Source organism: Conger conger, chromosome 9, assembly GCF_963514075.1.
Source record: "Conger conger chromosome 9, fConCon1.1, whole genome shotgun sequence".
NCBI lineage: Eukaryota > Metazoa > Chordata > Actinopteri > Anguilliformes > Congridae > Conger > Conger conger.
The window spans coordinates 15,787,173-15,810,156 of record NC_083768.1 but is presented as its reverse complement, the minus strand read 5'-3'; the positions used below and the strand labels follow the sequence as shown (position 1 = coordinate 15,810,156).

General features: G+C 42.7%; 1 protein-coding gene across 6 annotated transcripts; it reads left to right on the top strand.

Moving 5' to 3' along the window:
- Nucleotides 1–367: 367 nt before the first annotated feature.
- Nucleotides 368–21,345, top strand: znf384a (zinc finger protein 384 a). 6 transcript variants are annotated; one of them, XM_061255216.1, is made up of 12 exons: nucleotides 368–619; nucleotides 2,228–2,313; nucleotides 2,614–2,884; nucleotides 3,360–3,482; nucleotides 6,134–6,172; nucleotides 10,669–10,835; nucleotides 11,052–11,125; nucleotides 11,510–11,734; nucleotides 15,833–16,000; nucleotides 18,533–18,611; nucleotides 18,811–18,969; nucleotides 19,903–21,345. In XM_061255216.1, the coding sequence occupies exons 2-12, from the start codon at nucleotides 2,230–2,232 to the stop codon at nucleotides 20,278–20,280; spliced, it is 1,767 nt and encodes a 588-aa protein (XP_061111200.1). In that variant the 5' UTR covers nucleotides 368–619; nucleotides 2,228–2,229; the 3' UTR covers nucleotides 20,281–21,345. The 6 variants fall into 6 exon arrangements, with proteins under 6 accessions (XP_061111200.1, XP_061111201.1, XP_061111199.1 ...); XM_061255217.1 differs by having other exon boundaries at nucleotides 369–619; nucleotides 2,228–2,295; XM_061255215.1 differs by lacking the exon at nucleotides 368–619 and adding an exon at nucleotides 858–1,923 and having other exon boundaries at nucleotides 2,228–2,295.
- Nucleotides 21,346–22,984: the final 1,639 nt, after the last annotated feature.

Here is a 22,984-nt window from a genome sequence, read left to right as displayed (position 1 = left end):
TATTAAATTATTACTGATGTGCAAGTGCACGTTAAAACCACATTACTGCCATTGATGCGTTTTTAATTATGTGTCGCCCCCTGACGGCCATGCACATTCATTTCAGTACAGTGAGGTGAAGCTATTGGTCATTTTTTTCCAAAATCATCCCTGCTTTGCCATCAAAGTGACCCAGTTTCATATGCTAACTCCTGTTTCCAAACAATTCCAAACAAATACGGGCGCCTGATACAACACAGCAATGGCAATAGATGCAGTCTTTGTGTTAGGGTGTAGCTTTTAATAAAACATCATATTTTAATTTACAAAAAGCGGTAGGTGGAACTGCCATTTAAAGCTTTGCAACAAAGTCAAAACGATGCCGTTCCGAACCATAGACGGGAGAAGGTTCGACCCAATTCACCGGAAGTCGCTTCAGCGTTAACCAGTATGCTTTTGTTTCTTGACCTTATTCGCCGGAAGTGGGGCGCTGACGAGTCGGGCAGCCCCGCAAGTGAAGAGAAAAAAATAGAGAGAAAAAAAACTCGGTGAATTTCTGGGTTCGGGTGGATTTGGACGGAGTTTCCGAACTGTCCCGGCCCGAGGGAGCCCCGGGAAGGAGAGAAAGTCGCCAGCATCGGTAACTTCCACTTATTTCCCACTTGGTTAATTTTTTTCTGTGTTAATTTCTGTGACTCGCTTGAGCCGCGTCTCTTCTGTGTCTCGACAGCCGGAAGTCTGCTTGAGGCTGCGCCTCACACCGGGGCTTTGGCGTCGACTGTTTTTTTTTCGCTGTTCGTTTTTTTTTTTTTTTTTTATCCCCGAGTTTTTTTTTTTTTTCTCCTTCTTTTTTTTTTTTTTTTTTTCACAGAGCCGAACGTGGGAAGAGATGGAGGCGCAGGGAGCATATTGTTTTCAAGAGGAAGTTTATTTAGCTAGCTAGTTAGCTATGCATGTATATAAGTTATGTTGAGTTAAACTAAAAATATTGGAGGCAGAAAGGCTAGCTGTGTAATTCTCCAACAAATTTAACTAGCTTCTTGACTGGCTAGCTAATGTCTATGTTGCACAAATAAGATGTATAAGTTAGCTAACACCTAGGTGTTTACCTAGCTAGCTTTGTAGTTCGGTATCTCCCGCTACGCCCCTCTGTTCAATAGCTTGCTAACTAACGTTAGATGAGTAGCCTAGCTGTTTAGCTAGCTAATTATTTTGTATAGACAAGATGATGCTTGATGTCCCCTAACGTTGCATAAAACAAACATTCTTATCGCTATAGATCGCAGTCTGACACACGTTAGTTGGCTATATTCCAGACTATAAATATACTAGCTACCCAAAACGTTCCAAAAGCTAGCTACCTAAGATGCTTCGCTTTGACAAGCTTACTAGTTACACATTAATTAATTTCGTTTGTGTGTTGGTAACATTTAGACTAAGCTGCTAGCTAACATTGGCCTATATTCGCTCTATTTTACAGCTGCGGGCATTGCTACTCAATCATAACTGGAGAATGCTTATTTGCTATCTTAAACCCCTATTGAGTGATGATCTCATCATGAATTCGCCCGCTATCTGTCGTTATCGCCAAATGTAGTTAAAATAGTGTGTTGTTATGGATAGCTAGGAAATGTTCTGAGTGACTTAACCATTGTTTCCTTACGTTGTTGTGAAATATATCTCCATATGTTACTGACTAAAAATGACTACAACTGTTTCTTCCAGTAATTACATTACATTACATTACTACTTCATGCGCTGATTCACACAAGTTAATGGTTGGTTAACTAGCTGTTGGATATTTGAGCTAAAACACATAAGTGTGTAGCAGGCTAATGTGTTAAAGAGTGGCAGTTTGAAAATTAATATAAGTTAAAACGTTTGCTAATGAGCTGCAGACGTATTCCAAAGAGAGTCAAATGTTAAATACGATAAAAGTGAAAAGTGAGTATTGGTTTGCTCGCTCGCGCGCGCGCGCACACACACACACACACACACACACCACTCTATTAATAGCTATCTATTTGAGCGACCTGGATGAACATACTGAGCAAACGAGAATAATAATCACCATCATAATTAATTACATTTACATAATACTTTTGTATTACGTAAGATCTCACTCACCACTACTAGTTCTCCTGTGGTGATAGACCAGAACAATTGCCCCATATAGGTTAAGATAGACACATTTAGACTGTTGTTAATGTCCTTTACGGTGTTGATGCATTTCATTTTTCAATTGTAGGAATGATGGAAGATTCCCATTTTAACTCATCATACTTTTGGTCTCCCGTTCCAACAGTGCAAGGACAGGTATGGACATCACCACTGGTAAATAAGAATACATAATGATTATTTCTTCGAACTATGAAATACTTTACTTTGGTGGCTCCCACAGTTATTTTCATGTTATTTGAGAAGAGCGAACTATGGCCAGTCTTTTGAATAATTGCTCCTTGTCATCTGACCTGTCTGTGTGTGTGTGTGTGTGTGTGTGTGTGTGTGTTTGTCCTGCTGCTCTTTAATTTCTCTCCGTTTGTCCCATATCCCCCTCTCTGTTTCCTTCTGTCCCTTTGTTATTGGGTCTTAACCCGTGCACCCGGCCACCCACACTCGTTCCCTGCACTCCAGATTGAGAACGCCATGTTCCTGAACAAGATGAAGGAGCAACTGGGCCCTGACAAGAACCCCTCCTTCCCTCACTCCTCCTCCCACTACCCCACGGCAGTGCTCACCGTGCCAGGCCCCGTCACCATGGACGCTGGGGCGGCAGGGTCACGGGCGCCCAAGCAGGAAGGAGGAGGAGGAGGCTCACTGGCGGGCGGAGGGCACCTGCACCCACCGCACACTTCCCAGAACATCACCGTAGTGCCTGTCCCGTCCACAGGCATTATGACCGCAGGTCTGTGGGCTTTTTAGAGGGGCCGTGTGTGTGTGTGTGTGTGTGTGTGTGTGTGTGTGTTTCAGACCCGGGTCAAATACATAATTCTTTTGGATTCTATTCTTTACTGAGCTTGTCTGGTGTATTGAAACCTATAAAATATACTCTTGAAAAAAGTGAGCACAAAAGTATTTGATTCCAAAACAATTACACATTTGACCCAGGTCTTGTGTGTGCGTGCGCTCTCTTAATGCAATTATAGACAAACTGTTTCTCACTTTTAATTTTTTAATTGTATTTAACTTTTATTTGACTGCCTTTGGAATGTGTCTCAAGCCCATTATCGCTTGAACTTAAGTGCATTCTCAAATCTTTCCTCCTGACACATTAGTCTGTGCCACCCTCCCTCACAGTTAATGTAGCTAAGTGTTCTGAATCAGTCTCCATATTTGTACCTGTGGTATGTGTCACAGATCTCCTCTCTCTCCTCTCTCAGCGGGACTGGTGATAACCACCCCCCAGGGCACACTGGTCTCTCCTCCCTCTTCGTCACAGTCTTTTGTTTCCGGGCCTCCCACAACCACCATGATAGTGTCTGCACTGCACCCGTCGAACGCAGGTAAATCCCTGTGCTGTACTACTGACTGTGAGCTTAGCACAGGTCACGCCCACTTTGGTATGCTGCATTGTGATTTAGTGGCATCCACTGTTGAAGGTCTATTTCCCTGCATCTGCAGTGCAGTAGCCCTGTAGCAGTCTGATACCAACCAGCGTATCACTGTGTACTGTATGTTAATACTACAGCTTGCTGGCACTAGCAATAACTGATATTAATGCCAACTTTAGGGAGTGTGCATATCGTGACATAACCCTCCCATTTACTGACTTTTACGCCACTCTCACTGTCACCTGCAATACCAGGACAACACTGGTAACCATGGTAACTGTGCTAAGAGTCTTTCATTGGGCTGACCACCCAATGAAAGCAGCCGTAACCTTCTGTCGTGCACCGACGACTGCAGATTTCAGTTCTGCTTATAGACACTATGAATCGCAATTTGAATCGCAATGTGATCCTTTTTAAAAATCCAGTGCAAGTATGCTGAATCCGTACTCTGTCTTTAGTGTGTAAGGCGTTTATGAGCAACGATAACTGATCTTGCAAGCACCTATAAATTGAGTTCACACAATTTTAGAAATGTATCTTCGATTTGAGTGTGGTGTAGAGATTCACAAGTTCAGCCAGTGAGGTGGATCGTGATTGGCAAGGACATTTTTCCCTTGGAACAGCAGGATCCAGCAGCCGTTTTTCATAACAAGCAGCAAATGGGACTTGGAAGAAGACAAACACAGTAGCATTAACATTTTCATCCTCCCAGACAAAATGAGCAGGCAGGATAAATGAGGTAATTGGAGGGAAGCAGCCTGACGGCCTGCCAGGAGCAGTAGCTCGTTTTTTTCTGTTTGGTCGACTGTGTTCTTTCAACACTTCAGAACGAGCTACAAAGAAAGTATCGATTGCTTTTACTTTTAATTGTAGCCATAGCCTGAGGTGGCGGCACAAAATTCGCTGTTCCCTGCCTTGCGATTTTCTAAAATCACACTTTGTGTTCGAATCTCACCTTCCAACAGCAAATATAACACTTCTGTGTTCCTATTAGGGGTGTGAAAGGTTAAACATTTAAATGGTTGTACACGTTTACTGAAATGGTAAGCTCAGTTTAATATAAATGCGCTTTCACCACCAGTGACAAAACCCACAAATTGGTCGGACAATTATAAGAAAGATTCTGGCTGCGTACTTAGCCAAATATATTTTCATATAATGTTCAATAAACGTATCTAACGTTTTTTTTCTGTTGTGTTCTGCATATCTAATGTTGGACAGAGCTAGCTTACCTACATTTTCCAGTACCGTGTAGTTTAACTACCGTATTTCTAAAATAAAGTAGAATTGTTGGCATAAAAGAAAAGTCCTTAGACCAGTAGCCTATCATATCCATCGGATATTGAAAGCGAAAATTCCCTACTTTAAAAAGACCATATTAATCCTGTCACCACAAAGATTGCCCTGCACAGTATGAAATGAAATAGATTGGCAAAGTTTACTGTTACATACAAACATAAGCCATATAGAAACCATGTGCATGAAGTAAAACCATTAGATCAAGCGACTATGGTATCTGTACAAAATCCAATTTTTATATTACAGCGTTTCAGTCGGATTCCCTGACAAAATTACCAGATTTATTCTGTCGCCACCACAATACGGTGTTAGCACGTTACTGTATATCACGCGAATATTGGACATTAACATGACCACGGCATTGTGGGTGCACAACCCTGTCTGTGACAAAGTTCTCAATAGCAGCCGATTGGGCATATTTAATGCAATCAAGGCTGTCAGGCAGAAGCCACAGGGAACAGGGATGGAAACACAAAGAATGATCATTATAACCGATGCATTTAAAAAAAATGACACGCGATGTAGCCTACACGGCTTTAATTAGACTGCTGGACATCTGTGAGCACTATGGCAATTTGGCAATTATGCTATTATCTGACTTACAATGATGACATTTAAATTAAACAACTTTAAGATGGCCAAAAATAAAGTTTGAAAATGAAATAATTTTTTTTGTCAGTAGGCTACTAGATACGACCCCTAGTGGTCATAAGCAGTATTGGTTACACAGTTAAGCGTTTTCAAAATGGGGATGGTAAACCGTATACAAAAACCACTGATTTGTCACATCCCTAGTTCCTATAATAACTGCATGCTGCCTTGACACCAGCTGTAACCTAACTGCTTACCCTTAATGAGGCTACATGGAGTACTAACACCAGCTGTAACCAAACTTTGTACCGATGGTGAAGCTAACCAAATGGCTTGCTAACACCAGCTGTAACCCAACTTTGTGCCAATGGTGAGGCTAGCCAAATGGCTTGCTAGCACCAGCTGTAACCCAACTTTGTGCCGATGGTAAGTCTAGCCAAATGGCTCACTAACACCGACTGTAACCCAACTTTGTGCCGATGGTAAGGCTAGCCAAATGGCTCACTAACACCAGCTGTAACCCAACTTTGTGCCGATGGTAAGGCTAGCCAAATGGCTCACTAACACCAGCTGTAACCCAACTTTGTGCCGATGGTGAGGCTACCAAATGGGTCACTAACACCAGCTGTAACCCACGGCCAACCTCACTGGGAAGGTGAGGTGGGAATGAGTGCGGAGTGTTGAGCGTGTTCTCTTCTCTCCATTTCTGTCAGAGACAGGCCGTCCCTCCTCTCTCTACCTCTACAGCCACAGTGAGTACCCCCCCAACACACACACACCATCACATAACACAGACACACAGTATTTACAGCATAGCAACAGTGGCCATTGTTTACACTAGCTGGAATAGTTGGTGTCATGGCAAGGCTACTCTGCTGGGGTCTGTAAAAGGATGTATTATGTATGCTAATCTCAGGAGTTAAACTGTTGCTTTAAAGATCCACTGAGAATGCTAAATACAGCATGCCAAAATGCAGCAAAAAACCCCCAGAGAGCAGAGGTATATTTTTGGAATACAGGTGTAGCGTATTATTACACACTCTTCAGTGGAACTGATTGCAATGCAGTAAATAACTTTCTTTCACTGAAGTTTCGAGGTAATATGAAAAATAACAACATGGAGTCGCACAAAAACATTTTGGTGGCAAACGCGTTTTGTGGGGGGGAAATAGTATATTACGCAGCACTGTGAAGCAGAAAACAAATCACTCTGAAAGGATTTCACCGGCCATTTTCACAGTCAAGCAAATAATAGAGCACTCTGAGGCAAACCTTGGAATTGCAGCTGTGCTCTTATATGCATAATGCTGGGTGGGGTGAAAGGCATGCGTGTGTAGCCCACTGCATTCATAAAACCCACAAGATTGTGCACTATATTTTTCTACTTTAGTTTTTCTGTGGTTTATTTTCCTTTTCCTTCGTTGATTTCCTACTTGACATCATAGTTCAAAGCTCTTTGCAGGAGATTTTACCTGGAAATAGATCATTTGGTCGAAAGAAATATAGGAATACATTAAAGGATTGTACAATCATATAGTAGTGTGCGAAAAATTTGGGCACCCCTGGTCAAAAAGCCTTTTACAGTTTATATCTTAAGTGAGCAGCAGTGAACCTGACCTCTAGATGGTACAATGTTAATGTGACACACGACACATTTATTGAAATTCTAAAGCAAGTTTTTTTGCATTTTTAAATTCATTAAAAAAAGGCCCTGCGCAAAAGTTTGGGAACCCTGTCAGTTAGTACTTGTACAGTGCTTCCTGTCACCAGCTAAGAGTCTTTCAATTCTTGTTTTTGTCATTTTCCCCATTCTTCATGGCTTCCAGAAATATTCTTTGTCCTCCGATGTATGGTACGTTTGAGATCTCTCCCCAGATTTTCAATAATATTCTAGTCTGGGGACTGTGGTGGCCATTCCAAAACCTTCACCTGTCTTTCCTGGAGGTAGTTCATGGTTGATTTTGAGGTATGCTTTGGATCATTGTCTTGCTGGAAAACCCAACCTCTCTTCAACTTCAATGTCTAGACTGACCTTTGAACATTAGCCTCTAGAATATCTTGATATTTGGTGGAATTAATTCCTTCCACTTGCACAATATTTCCTATACCCCCAGCTGCCCCAAAGCATAATGGATCCACCTTCATGCTTCACAGTTGGCAAGGTGTTCTTTTTTCGCCAAACATACCTTCTTCTGCATACTTCAGACACAATTTTGTGTTGAGGTCATTCTTTCTGGCAACTGTGTCAAGTAGGTTTTTTGTATTGTTGTCCTCTGAACAGCTAGACCTGTGTTTGCTTTAGAAGGCATGGAGTTACTTCAGAATAAAAAGTTCAGCCCTGGAATTAGTAAATCACCTGAGTCTGGGCAAAAGTAATCATCTTTTTAAAAAGGTAACAATAATCCAAAAGGGGTCCCAAACTTTTGCACAGGGCCCTTTTCTTTTTTTTTATAGTTTATAAACAGTAAAATATTAAAATAAAAAGTAATCTTGCTTTAACATTTTTCCAGAAAGGTCTCAACTTTGTACCATTTAGAGTTCAGGTTTGCTTTCGATCACATACATATTCATTGTAACAGACATTTTAACCAGGGGTGCCCCAATTTTTGTACAAAAGCAGCAAGATAAATATTTTGGAAGGCGTTGGTAATATAATATTGTAGATTTCATTTCTTTGGAATTCCAGCAACAAGAATGCAACCAGAAGCAATATGTTGGAGATTTTTTGGAGGATTTAGTGAGTTTATGAGAATTTTCATATTTATATGAAAATATTTTGTTTGGGGAAAAAAATAAAGTAAAATTGTGAGGTGAAAGTTTTAGTTATCAACACCGGTGTTTGATTTTTCATGCATATTGTTGTACAGTAATGTATTCGTGTAGAAATATAGATAGGTGCTCTCCCTGAACCAGGCAATGATATCTACTACATGTCTGTCTACATACTTCATGAAACAAACAATGTATGTATATGAGCTGTTCATACATGCCAATACCTGTCTTCAGTAGCTAGGCAGGAGGGCAGATGTGGCAGGTAAAGCTCTGGGGGGTTAGCTGAACATTAGCACGTTTTTCACATCTGTCAACAGTTTAATTTCCTTTTTACCACTATGCTCCTGTATCCTGTTTATGATCTGAAAACAAAAAAAAACATGACATCATAGTTCAAAGTTATTCACAGGAAATTGTACCTGGGAATATAATCTTGAAAAACTTTGGCCTATCAAAAATCATACTCTTATTTGGCTTGGAGCTATTTTAAGCAGAACTTGAAAACACACCTAAACATACAGTACACATTGTACATTAACACTAATAAAAATGTGCTTTCCAAGTTGGCACACTATCAGTTCTGGTATTTCATCTTTCTCTTTTAAACTTTTTCAATAGCTCATTTATTCAGATGGAAAAATTCGAGACAAACACGTTTGATATAAATTCACTCAACTAAAAAGATTCTAATTCAGATGTTTTTATTTTGATGGGAGGTTGCAGGGTGTTTCAGCCAGCTGCACACTGGATCTGCAATGTGTCCCAAGCTCTCGGCGATGTGATTGTGTGATACCTAATCAGCTGTAGCCTCGCCTCATTTCATACCGGCAATTGGTGTGATAAATCAAGTGGCTGCGGTCTGTATTCTGCCCGTGCCAACTTCACATGAAGCAAAGTGCTTGGATACAATGCCTGCGAAGCTGGGCTGGTGGACTCATAGGTAGCACACACTCTCCTACTGCAGCGATGAGATGAACCTATGAGTTTGATTGGGCTTTCAAAATGGAAGAAAAGAAGAAACAAGGAGCAACAGTTCCAAAAGAACCTTCACAATATTGATCCCAAGACAGGTCCCTCCAAAGAATAGGCTGCTTTCGTGGAAGTTCCACCAACCCAACTTTTAACAGAAATGTGCAAGTATATAAACATTGTATAATACATGTCCGTACAATAAGTACAATACAAAAAAAAGAAGAAAGTAACATTATTTCTTTTTTAAATAACAAAATGATAACAGGAGTAACAACTACAATAATACCAAGAATAAATCACAGCAATGAGAGTAATCTCCAATGTCCCCCATTGCAATTCTAATTACACGCCTTAACCCCTGTCGCTGACTATCAAACACTTCTTCTCCACAGACACCACACCGCAATCCACCGCATGCCCATATTCCCTGCCTTGCCAACCTCTATAACCTGTGATTAAATGAGATTGAAAAAACTACCGATATTAATAAAAAGTAGAGAGAAGGGATGCAAAGAAGAGGAAAAACCCTGCAGGTGTGGAAGTTGAGGAAGCAGTTGACTGAACTTGCACTGATGAAATGGCTGTACTGTACTTGCCTCAGCTATTGTACACATATAGTATAACTATAGTAACCATTCAGTTGATGTTTTACCACAGTTTCAATGGTACGCAAGGAATTTAGACTAAGAGATTTAGTTTGAAGGTGCAAATGACACCTTGTGTTTAAAAATCTGGCAAGATTGTTGAGACCGATCATGCCGTGGAATGTCACGCCTGTAATTCTTGAGCATGGTACGTGTTGTGTAAGCTTGACAGTTTGCTCTCAGCAGGACACCTTTGCAAAACACGACGATGTGTTAACTGACCGTTCCTGTGCCAAAACCGTTTCACTTTAGCACGCTATAATGTCCTGCGTTAAGATCCATGTTTTAGCGCTGGCTGCAGGCCTGTGCGGCGGGCTCTCGCTCGCAGGCTGGGCTCTTGAGTGTCAGGCACTGCAGATGCTGATGCTACAGCAGAAGCCTTGATTCAGGCGGGAGGAAATTACACCACATGGGATGTCACAGATCGGTGCACTAACCAGCCTCAGAGGGGCTGTTCCAGGCAGGAGCGCTGAAGGAGAGGCTGAAGGCACAACTTGTTGGGAGACTCAGATTGTCAGTCGATATGCTTTGGTATCAGGAATTTACTGCTGCGGAAAGTGTGCATTGATGAAATTGATCATGTGTAGCACAAAGCTCTTGTGATTGGGTTTGGAGAAGGTGGTGGCTCAGCTTTCTTCTCTGCAGTTGGCTCAAATAGCCTGGAGGCTAATGTCAACTGAACTTGAGAGCTTACTGTGTTTGAATGAAATAATCCATATGTTTGGCATGACTTACAGTATTGGGTGAAGGTGATCATGGGAAATGGAGTCCATGTTGAATGAGTACCAGAACCTGGGCTCATTCCAATCACTTATTTTTATCCTTCCTTATTTTACCTTTTTCCCCCCTCCTTGTTTCAGACAAGAAAGAAGATGCCAGTGTTTCCCCGGCCGTTGTCATGCCCACACCCTCAAAGAGGGGCAGAAAGAAGAAGTCAGAGCTAGCTCGGGCCGGTCCCATCGCTGGTCACACCCTCCCTGCAGGAAGTGATGCATTGATCCTGGCACACCTGGCAGCGGGAGGACAGGTGTGGGACCCGGAAAGTTGCTGGTTCAAGCCCCGGTGTAGCTACGATAAGATCTGCTCAGCTGTTTGGCCCTTGAGCAAGGCCCTTAACCCTGCATTGCTCCAGGGGGATTGTCCCCTGCTTAGTCTAAGCTAAATGACAAATTATGATTATTAATATTACTGTGAAAAGCCTTCATTCGGTATTTATTATTTATTCATTGATTCGTTGTTGCAGCACCACCCAGCAGACCCTTACGACCTCTCTAACGATGAAGACCATGGCAATAAAGACGGAAGCAAATCATACCGGTAGGAGAAAAATATTTTGAAGGGGAACAACCTGCACCCATTGTCACACAGCACGACACATGTGCCAAGGTGCACAAGCCTCTGTTCAAGACAGACAACAAATAAATCATTGGCACGCTGGCTGCATCCCTGCGGCCTTTTCTTTCCATCACACTGATGGCCTTGACTTTTACTGAACACACACATCCTCACTACCCCCTCACTTCTTCCTCTCTCTCATTCTCTCAGTTTGTTTCTGTCTAGTTTCATTTCTCCATCGGTTTTCATTGGTCATTGGGCTGCATTTCGCTCTGTTTGCAAACCTTCGCCTAAGCCTACTGGTGACACTAGTTTCCTCCTCTAACCCAAGGAGTCCCGCTCACTGCCTCCCCCCCCCTCCCACAGGTGCAGGATGTGTGCGGTGACCTTCTTCAGCAAGTCAGACATGCAGATCCACGCCAAGTCACACACAGAGGCCAAACCGCATAAGTGCCCCCACTGCTCCAAATCCTTCGCCAACTCCAGCTACCTGGCCCAGCACATCCGCATCCACAGCGGGGCCAAGCCCTACACCTGCTCCTACTGCCAGAAAACCTTCAGGCAGCTCAGCCACTTACAGCAGCACACACGGTAGGAGGCCCGTCTGCCAGGAGTGTGCGCAAACAAACCCCAAGTGGCACGGGAGAGTCTCGCGCAGGGACAGAGCTCGCGCTAGTCAACCAGGAACGCAGGACATTTCAAAATCTGTATTTTACACAAATTCACTTGCGTCCTGAAAAAACAGGCTTACTATTCGTGCCATAATAAACCCAAAATAATAACACAGTAAATATGCAGCATGCCCTCGCACAGGCAGAAAGTAATCAGCAATATAAATACAACTGTAAAAGGCCAACAGTGACAAACATGAATAACCTGTTATCGTACAAGATGGCACCTGATCGCCTGATGATTATAGCAACAGTGCCACAGCAGGAATGAAAAATGTCGCTTTTTAATTGGCTTTGACAGCTTTTTGTGGAGGAGGTAATTCGGAATGCACTTTTTACAGGACAGCCTTACCGCAGTAATAATAGCCTTCTTTTTTACCACAGGCAGTAACGTTTTTGATGTTCCAGAGTTTTAATTGGCTACAATACAAAGATAACACGCACAGAAAACAATTCAATTGCATTATCTTAAGCTACAGACATTTCGACTTGAAATAAAAAATTTTAGCGCTTTCTCTTCAAAATTTGCAATGAAATCAACAGCTGTTTAAAAATTCTGAATATTACAAATCTCATACACGGAAGATGATTGGCTCAAAGAAACAGGAGTAATTATTTTCCTGTGATTCATGTTTGGGTCATTGTCCTTTGTTTAAAAAAGAAAAGAAAAAAAGACCTTGAATTTCTGCTGTCATAGAACGCAGTATATTTCTTTTCTCTCTTTGTTTGCATGACAAATTCATACAGTGGGCTCCAGAATTATTGCCACCATTATTATTATTGGCATATTTAATGTTCAAACATATGGGAAAACTACATACTTTCATTTCAATACATTTATTTTTTTCTGAAAACCATCGGTACCAAAATGATTGGAACATAATTATTGTAAATAAAATCAAGCAAATTGAAATTGGCAATACAATTTTACTTTAATTTAGTTAATCTCAGTCTAAAGGAACTATATTGTGTCATTCCATCACTTCCAGTTTCACTCAATTCTGAATACACAGATGTTAACTGAGTAGGGTAAAGGGTACAAAAACATATATAAACGGTTAAACATACCGCTTAGCACTGTAAGTGCAATAATAAAAAGGCATAAAACATATGGAGTGGTTGCAAACTTGACATGAAGAGGATGCGATTGCGTATCATCCCCATAACGGAGATATTGAGGGAGGCCATAAGTAACCCAAGGGTTGCAGTTTAAGAATAGCAGAGATCGGTTGTGTCTTGGGGTCACCAAGTAAAAAAACAGAACATAAAATGGCACCTCCATACCAGAAAACCCACAATAAACAAGACCAAGCATCTTGAGTTTGCCAAACCCCATTGGAATTAGGACTGGAAGAGTGCTATGGTCAGATGAGACCAAAATTGAATACTTTGGCCATACACACTATCAACGTGTTTGCGTGTTTGTATACAAGAAGAAGCACTTCATGCCTACCCTCAAATATGGTGGTGGGTCATTGATGTTTTGCTGCCAGTGGTCCAGGGGCATTATTTAAGATCAATGGCACAATGAATTCAACAAAGTACCAGCAGAAAATCTGGTTGCCTCTGGTAAGAACCTGAGTCTTAGTAGTAGGTAGATTGTCCAGCAGGGCAATGACTCCAAGCATACATCAAAATCCACACAGAAATGGTGAAGTAAAAACCACAACCAGACTTAGACTTTAGTTGATTCCATCGAATCATTAATAGAGCGCATTACTTTCCGCAAGTTGGAAAATAAAGGTTATGTCAATAACTATGATTCTTTACTTTACAGCAGTTCTTGTGCATATTTAACAAGGCTGTCAATAATTGTGGAGCCCACTGTAATTATGTGTTAACGCAAGCTCTGAGGGAGGGTTTGCCTTTGTGCCTGCTGAGGCCGTGATTCTGTGCCCCTTTTTCTCCCTTTGCACGGCTGCGTCTGTTTGTTTGTGCGTGTGCGTGTGCGTGTGTGTGTGTGTGTGTGTGTGTGTGTGTGTGTGTGTGTGTACAGGAGTGTGTGTGTGTGTACAGGTATGTGTGTGTGTGTGTGTGTGTGCATGCATATGTGCGTAGGTTTGTGCGTGTGTACGTGTTTGTTTGTGGGTGGTTTGTGTGTGTGTGTGTGTGTGTGTGTGTGTGTTTGCATGTGTATTGTGTTTGTGTTTTTGCCTGCACTTGTGCGTATGCATGTGAATTGTGTGTGTGCACCTATGTGTATGTATGTATGTGTGCATGTGAATTGTGTGTGTGTGTGTGTGTGTGTATGTTTGTGCCTGTGTGTATGTGTGTGTGCGCATGTGAATTGTGTGTGTGTGTTTGTAGTAGGTGGTGGTAGTGACTGTGTGGAGTGCGTTTGTGTGTGGAGTGTAACTGGAGATTTCTGTGTGCCTGTGTATTGCGTGAGTGGAGTGTTACTCTGCACAGGATGTGGGTTGTGTGGTGTTCTTACAAGTTGCTTTTGGAAGGTCCGGAATTTCTACATGTGTAAAATGAATGTACACATGAAATGTGCAATTGATTGTTTTGACTTATCAAGACATTAACTTTCAATGTGCGTTGTTATTGCTACATATAGCTATTACTACATATATTAGGGGTGGGACTGTTTACTTGAGTAAACGGTTACTGGCTGGAACATTCTTAATCATAAAAAAACAAAACAAAAAAACATAATCTGAAAATCTGATGTTGCGATAGTAAAGGGTCAAAGCTATGGTCCAGTCTATGTCTCCCACCCCCCTTCACTGCTCCACAACTGCTCCTACCCCCAACCCCGATACCCCCCTCCCTCTGTCCAAAGTGCCACTGGGGATTGCAGAAAGGCTAGATCTGTACTTGATAACCGTTCAAACCAAGCTTTTATCTTATCAAAGAGCACTGTGCGACGCAGGCTCTGTGACGCTTTGAGAGGGTCTGCTGCTGTAGAAACGCCTTTAAGGATAGTGCTCAAGTTAGATGCAAGTTAGTCGTCATCTGAAGAAAATGCTAAAATGTCACATCCCTAAGATAAATAAGACTTATACTTTCTGTTCTTTCTGCTTCATTTTAAAATATTTGTGTATTTGCATAAGCATATGTGTTATGCAAATACACACACAAATGCATTTTTTATTCATTAAGTTGAAACTATTAAGAGTACACATTTGTGTGGTGTTGTATATAATCGGCTCTTAGAAACAATTAGTTTTTTGCATGGAACGTCTTCTCTGCTCCTGTCAGTCTGTGTTCTGTGTTTCAGTTCAGCATCTCTCTCTCTCTCTCTGTCTCTCTCTCTCTCTCTCTCTCTCTCTCTCTGTTTCTCCCCCCTCCCTTCCTCCCTCGATGCCACTTCTGACACTAATGTATACAAACACAAAGACACAAATATTCAAACATAGCCGGAGTGTCCATTCTAAATATTGGAGAAATACACAGAGAAGCGCTTGTGAGATCAGAATGCAAGTTTTCCATTTCCTCTCCTCCCTCTCTTTCCCCTCCCCCACTCCTGCCCTCCTCCCATCTCTCTTCACATCTCACGTCTTACAGCGAGAAAATAAATTGATTAGCAGCGTCTGCTGTGGCATCTGTCGCTTCACATATTTCATCCCTGTTTTTCCCTCCATACCCTCTGTGTTTTTCTCCCGTTTCCCTCAAAAATTCTGTCCCTGAAGAAACTCAGCCTCATTCCCCAAGTGCACCTCCTCCAGGACCTTTCACTCTTGCGTGTCTGGAACGTTACAGCGTTCGTTTTCATCTTTCAAATGGCAAATAGGCGCAGGTCTGTCCTTCCATACTGCCCGTAGAACATTCTGGAATCGGGAGCTTCCGTATCTGAAAGCAGCCGGTAGGTAGGGAGGGAGGGAGCCAGGGAGGTAGGGGGGACGGGACATAGAGAGAGATGGAGAGGTGGATGTGCTTGCTGTGTGTTTGTGTCCTTCGTGTCACGACTATAGACACAGGAGGTTTTGTTGTTGGGCTCACGGCCGATTTGACCCGGGTGCTTCACCTCTCTCTCTCTCTCTCTCTCTCTCTCTCTCTCTCTCTCTCTCGTTAGAAACCACACAGAGTCCAAACCGCACAAGTGCCCCCACTGCTCCAAATCCTTCGCCAACTCCAGCTACCTGGCCCAGCACATCCGCATCCACAGCGGGGCCAAGCCCTACACCTGCTCCTACTGCCAGAAAACCTTCAGGCAGCTCAGCCACTTACAGCAGCACGGCAGGTAACACCAGCAGGGAACACTGACCTAACAACACCCACACTTCTCCCTCCCTCTGTCTCTCATACATCTCTCTTTCTCTCTTCCTCTCTCATTGTATTCTGCGTATTTGTGTCTTTTTTTTCCTTCCACTTAACGGCAAACTTTTAATGAATAGTCTTGCCGGTTCTCACAGAGTACTGCACTTTAAGGGTCCACATACAAATGATATGTGGGCTAGGCTTCCTGCAGATATTGGTTTTTGTTTGTCTACGCTGATCACGTCCTCGGTAAACATTAAGTGACTCTGAGAACAGTGTTTTATGACGAATATTTTCTACCAATTTTTCGGTAAAAGATAAATCTAAGTAAGATAGAAAAACAAAATATTGAGTCTAAAGTGCACACTGCTCTGCATACTGCATTTGTGCTCACTGCAGTAAGAGTACATAGTGAACACTTCTCTCTGCAAACTATATATAATCTGCAGTAAGAGTACATAGTGAACACTACTCTCTGCAAACTATATATGATCTGCAGTAAGAGTACATAGTGAACACTTTTCTCTGCAAACTATATATAATCTGCAGTAAGAGTACATAGTGAACACTACTCTCTGCAAACTATGTATGATCTGCAGTAAGAGTACATATTGTACACTTCTCTGCAGACTATATACAGTCCCTTCGAAAAGTATTGGAACAGCAAGGTCAATTCCTTTGTTTTTGCTATACACCAAGACAATTGAGTTTGAGGTCAAAATATGTACAGGAGATGACAGATCTGAATTTCATCTTTTATGTCCTGATATTTTAATCGAGATTTGTTACAAAAGGTCATATATTATAAGTTGTTTATCAGATCATCCAATTTTTAGGTGAGCAAAAGTATTGGAACATGTGACTGACAGGTGTTTACTGTTGCCCAGATGTGTCCTGTTAGATTGATTGGTTAAACAATAAATTGTTCTGAATGTCTACTCTTGGTTTTAGCCTTGGTTTTTGTCTGTGAAGCCACAATTTGTGTTAGAAAAGGTAAACCAACATGAAGACCAGAGAGCAGTCCTTGGGAGAAAAGCAAGCCGTTTTAAAGCTTAACGGTGTCTCTTCGTGTTTTACGAAGACTCGAAAGATATACCTTACTAAAGTTGTTTACTTCTCTTGGCGTATTCCCCAAACTATCCCTTAGGCGGTTGCTTAGAATCAGATTGTGGTATCACACCTCGTCCCGCTATGCCAGCTAGCAATACGCCTTCTTTGGCATGTCATGCTTTATTTACATTATTTTAATATCTTTTTCGTGGTGCCTTAAATGACTTTGCAGTCAGGGTTGGTTTGGCAGAAGCACCATCACATTACTGGTGTATTTCACTGTTTTCTCTGATTAGCTGACGTTTTCAGTAAAAGCGGTGTCCTACAAAACAAAGAAAAACTATGGTTAAACATCACTCCTGCCCACAAAGAGAGTGGGAAATCGTCAGTTCATAAATATCATTTTAAAGGTTAATTTGGCAACATGTTCAATAAAGTGCAACATGCATCCTTCAAAATATACAATTTTATTATTTGCATGAAAACCATTCATGTGGTATTTTAGTAATATTATTAGCCAACTACAACTGTAGAATTATTAGTGTACATATTGCTTAACAGTTTGAGATGTAACTAAGAGCAACAGCTGATTTCAGAAGCTTGTGGTCGTAACAGTGGTGGCCACTAGTGGAGTGAGCTGACAACATCGATAAGGTATAGCTAAGAGTGGTCCAGACGACTTACAGAAGGCGTACTTAGCTAAGAACGTTTCTGGAAACATGCTGAAACGTTAAGGTATAACTTAAGAACGACGTAGCGTTAAGAAGGCTTCGGGAAACGCAGCCTAGAGCCATTTCACAAGTATTGGGTACAGCTTGTACAGCAGACATCAAACAGGTCAACCAAAGAAAACAACAGCAGTTGATGACAGAAACATTGTGAGAGCTGTGAAGAAAAACCCCAAAACATCAGCCAGTGACATCACAAACAATCTCCAAAAAGCAGCAGTGAAGGTATCTCAATCAACCGTTCGAAGAAGAGCAGCAATATAGATGCCACAAGATGCAAACTACTCATCAGTAGTAAGAATCTGAAGGCAAGATTATAGTTTGCAAAGAAGTTCAGCGATGAGCCACAAAAGTTCTGGAACAAAGTGTTATGGACTGATGAGTCAGATTAACCTCTATCAAAGTGAGGGAATGGCCAAAGTGTGGAGAAAGAATGGATCTGCTCATCATCCAAAATATGCAAGCTCATCTGGGAAGCATGGTGGAGGAAATGTCATGGCTTGGCTTGCATGGCTGCTTCTGGAGTGGCCTCACTTTATTGATGATCTAACTCATGATGGTAGCAGCAGGATGAATTCAGCTACAAAAACATTCTGTCTGCCAATTTACAGGGAAATGCATCTAAACAAAAGTATTAAGTGTATTACAAAAATAAAGGAATTCCAATACTTTTGGAGGGGATTGTACACACTCTATCTGCAGGTTATAGATGGTGATTCTGGGTTGTGTCTCTGTAGGATTCATACTGGGGAGAGGCCTTATAAGTGTGTGCACCCTGGCTGTGAGAAGGCATTCACACAGCTCTCCAACCTTCAGGTAATCTTATCTGTTCACGTTCAGGTTCATAAAACATGTTAAAGTCCAGATACCTGCAGTTCCAAACTGCCAGCTATTTCTGCCCTGCTCTTGATACGCTCCAATAGCAACAAAATGTACCCTTGGCATGCTGACGCTTTTGTATCGGTGATTTTCACGCTTGTGGTTTCTTGCTTTCTTATTTGCGTCGCACCCTCAGTCTCATCGTCGGCAACACAATAAGGACAAGCCGTTCAAGTGCTACAACTGCCACCGGGCCTACACGGACTCGGCCAGCCTGGAGGTGCACCTGTCCACACACACGGTGAAGCACGCCAAGCTGTACTCCTGCGGTCTGTGCAACCGCTCCTACACCTCGGTACGCCCCCCCTGCGCCGCACTGCTCACAGCTCCTCATTGGCTCATTCCCCCTGCCTCCCTGCAGAGCTCCGCCTATTCACTGCCACCCTGATCCTTTCATTCAGGTTATAAACCCGTACCTATCCTCTAGCTATTGTGCTGTACTGACAACAACCCAGTGGGATACAAGGAGTCTTTTGTGTCCTTTATTATAGAGGCAGACTTTTACAGCCATTTTAGATTGCCCATAAAGAACAGAAATAGCTCATTGATAAACTGTTGAAAGGCAAAAATGTGAACAATATTAAACATCCAAGACTTATATTCTGTGAGTGCAGGCATACCCTATGTGCATGTTTATAGGTTTCCCAAACAATAGTTCCCAAATCCTGAAGTTAAGTGGCCTAATCAGTATAGAAATCAGACAGTAGTTTTAGTGCGTAAGCAGATTGGTTTATTGGGAGTTTGGAAAATGTATTACTCATGTCCAACCCCATTGCATATCCATTAGTCCTTTCCGTTCCGTTTCCGTTTGTTATTTGTGTGTGTGTGTGTGTGTGTGTGTGTGTGTGTATATGTGTATGCATGTTTGTGTGTATATGTGTGTGTATGCATGTTTGTGTGTGTGTGTGTGTGTGTGTGTGTGTGTGTGTGTATATGTGTATGCATGTTTGTGTGTGTGTTTGTGTGGGTGTATGTATATGTGTGCGTGTTTGTGTGTGTATGTGTGTGTGTGTGTGTGTATGCATAATTGTGTGTGTGTGTATGCATGTTTGTGTGTGTGCTGCAGGTGTGTGTGTGTGTGTGTGTGTATGCATGTTTGTGTGTGTGTGTGTGTGCTGCAGGTGTGTGTGTGTGTGTGTGTGTGCTGCAGGTGTGTGTGTGTGTGTGCTGCGCTGCAGGTGTGTGTGTGTGTGCTGCAGGTGTGTGACTGTGTCTCTGTCCCTCACAGGAGACGTACCTGATGAAGCACATGCGGAAGCACAGCCCTGACGCGCTGACGGTGGCTGCAGCCGTGGCGGCCCAGCAGGCACAGCAGGCGCGAGGGGGGCGGGGAGGGGGGCAGGGAGGGGGGCAGGGCCGGGCAGAGCGTCCGGAGGCCGGGGCGGGGGGCGGCAGGCAGGGCCAGACCCAGGGCAGCGCCAGCACCCCCGGCGCCTACCCCCAGTCCGACAGCGTGCCCTGCCCCTTCGACCTGCACCAGTACAAGACGGTGTCCGCCGGGGAGATCCAGTACAAACCCGTCAGCGTGGCTGACCTGGCCGCCCACAAGGACCTCTGTCTCACCGTCTCCACCTCTGCCATTCAAGTGGAGCACCTGAACTCATAGAGCTGCACGTGGCTGGGCCAGGGCTGCACGTGGCTGGGCCAGAGACTTGTGTAAACAAAGGGAAGGCTGTATATGTGGGGGGGGGGGGGGTGTTGACAATATTTTCTCAAGCAGGCTTAAAAAAGGCTGATGATGGGAATCTATGACATCTGCGGAATTGTTGGGAAGATGGATTTTTAATCCTATGGATTTGAATCCCTTTATTCACCGAATGCAGGAGGAGGAACTGGTCTGGAGCGTACGGAGAGAGGACTTGAGACCCTGACGGGGGAGAGAAGGAGAGCAGAACCTGGACTTTGTGTTATTCTTCTTTCTCTCTCTCACCTTTTCATTATTTGCCTCAAATATTTCATTTGTATTTTTCTACTGTCTGTCAGACGTGTGAGAGAGGAATTGGGAAGAGAATGGGTGAGGATAAGAAAGCTCTTCTACGTTTTATTGTAATCTGTCATTTTATATTTTTACCTCTTTTCTGAAGAGCTATATTGATGATGGTGCTCAAACAGGTGGAGGCTGATGGTGATTATGATAACAACACTGACAATTTTTGGTTATCAGGTACTATCCATGAATTTCCTTTGAGCTCTTACTTATACTGACAGAATTATTACAGCTGTCATACTGTAGTTGCATATTCATCATTATCTTCATCTGGTGGAGGTAACTAGTCTTTATTGTAAAATATGTGTATATATCTAAGAAAAAACCTTCAAAAAATGGGAGGATTTTGCTTCTAAAAAAAAAACAAAAACATATCTAAAATAACTGAATCATTGACATGTATCTCGAGGTCTGCCAGCTACAACCCCAGTAAGCCCTTTTGAACTTTGTGAGGTTGTAATTGGCTGATTCTTGTTAGGTATAATTCTTGTAGTATTTCATTAAGTGTCTTTCCATATAACATGGTTCTCAGTATTCTTATTACTGTTATTAATATTATTGCTCTTATTACTGTTATTACTTATAAACCGCAGTACTCTCATGGATTCTCCATGCTGTATAGACTGACACGCCTAAAGCAGCTGTTTCTCCTGGCAGGACAATAAAAAGTCATGCAGAAACAGACCTGCAACATTGACTGTATTTGTTACATTACATTACATTATTGGCATTTGGCAGACGCTCTTATCCAGAGCGACGTACAGTTGATTAGACTAAGCAGGAGACAATCCTCCCCTGGAGCAATGCATGGTTAAGGGCCTTGCTCAAGGGCCCAACGGCTGTGCAGATTTGGGATTTGAACCACCGACCTTGCGTCTCCCAGTCCTTTACCTTAACCACTACGCTACAGGCCGTAGTTCATCGTTGGACTGCTCAGTGCTCTCAAATAGCTTCAGTGTGGCATAGTTTGACGGATCCAACACCTTCATTTAGCCACGTCTGTTCTCTTTTGTGGTGTGATTGTGCTATTCACATTGTTTGGCAAATGATGTTGGCAACAAAGCCTGCCTGTTTTTAGGTGCATTGACTTCTCACACTCCAGTCCAATCAATACAAATCTTACTGTGCATAATAAAGCCAGGAAGTATTCTTTATATATTTATCACCATTCAGTCAACATAATTAGTTACTGTAGGGAACATTTGAAGTTTAGTTTTTTGCTTAATATGTCCACTAGATGGAAGTAGGGGTCATGGAAAAGTCATGTTAGCCTTCTGGGAAATGCTGTCTGTCTCCTGGGTTTGGTAGTCCTGTGTTGTCACTTCACCAGGGAACTCAATCCCAATTGAGCAGAGGCCCTGTGCCTCACCCAATCTGTGAATGTTTTCTTCTAAAATGAGCTCTGTGTGCTGGGAGCACAGGCACTGCTACTGCAGTGTGTGGACGGAGCCAAGAGACGCGTGAGGGCAGGGTCTTTCCAGCATGCCACAAAGCAGATTAGAGTTCACAACCGCTGACAGACGTACAGCTGTGAGGGGGTCTGGCAGGGTTTGGGTAATCCTGACAGTATCCTTTTTATCGCCCCCAATTAGACCAGATCTGAGCTGCTAGGAGCAGAAGATCCTCTCACAATGTCCAGTGCAGACAAGGGGCGGAGTCTAGGGTCACAGCATACGAACACGTTGCCATGGACACGAGAGAGCCTTGTGACCTGTGAATGTAGCTGTGATGTGTGTATTAATAGAGTGGGGTTTAACTGTACTGCGGTGATACTCACTTAATGGTCACACCACACATTGCACCACACAGGCAAAGCTGAAAGCCCATGAGATGAGCAGACAGAGCTGGAAGTGGAGGAGATTTCTTTTATATATATATATATAAAATCTCAGTAATGAAGAACTGCTATATAACATTATGGTTTAATCATGTGGGGTTCTGTCAAACTGTATTAGTTTAGTTATCGAGTTAGGAAACATTTGACAGTAGAGTGTGATGAGAATTTTCATGCTGTAAACCAAAATGACAAGCAATCGGGTAAAAACCTTGTTTATCCTATTCTTTTTCCATGACAACCAATTATGGACAGTGGAGGAAACTAAAGGTATCTGAAAGGATAAGTAGGGGAAAATTCAGCAATGATTCAAAAACCCAAAAGTATAAAATATGTGGAACTATATTAACTGGCACACACACACACACACACATGCAGGGGAGCAGTCCCTGGGCCTCTGACCTCTGAAACCCAATACAGAGGGAATCCGTCTAATCCCGGACTGGACAGGGCTCCTTGGCGGAGGGGCGTGTTGGGACAGCAGCAGCC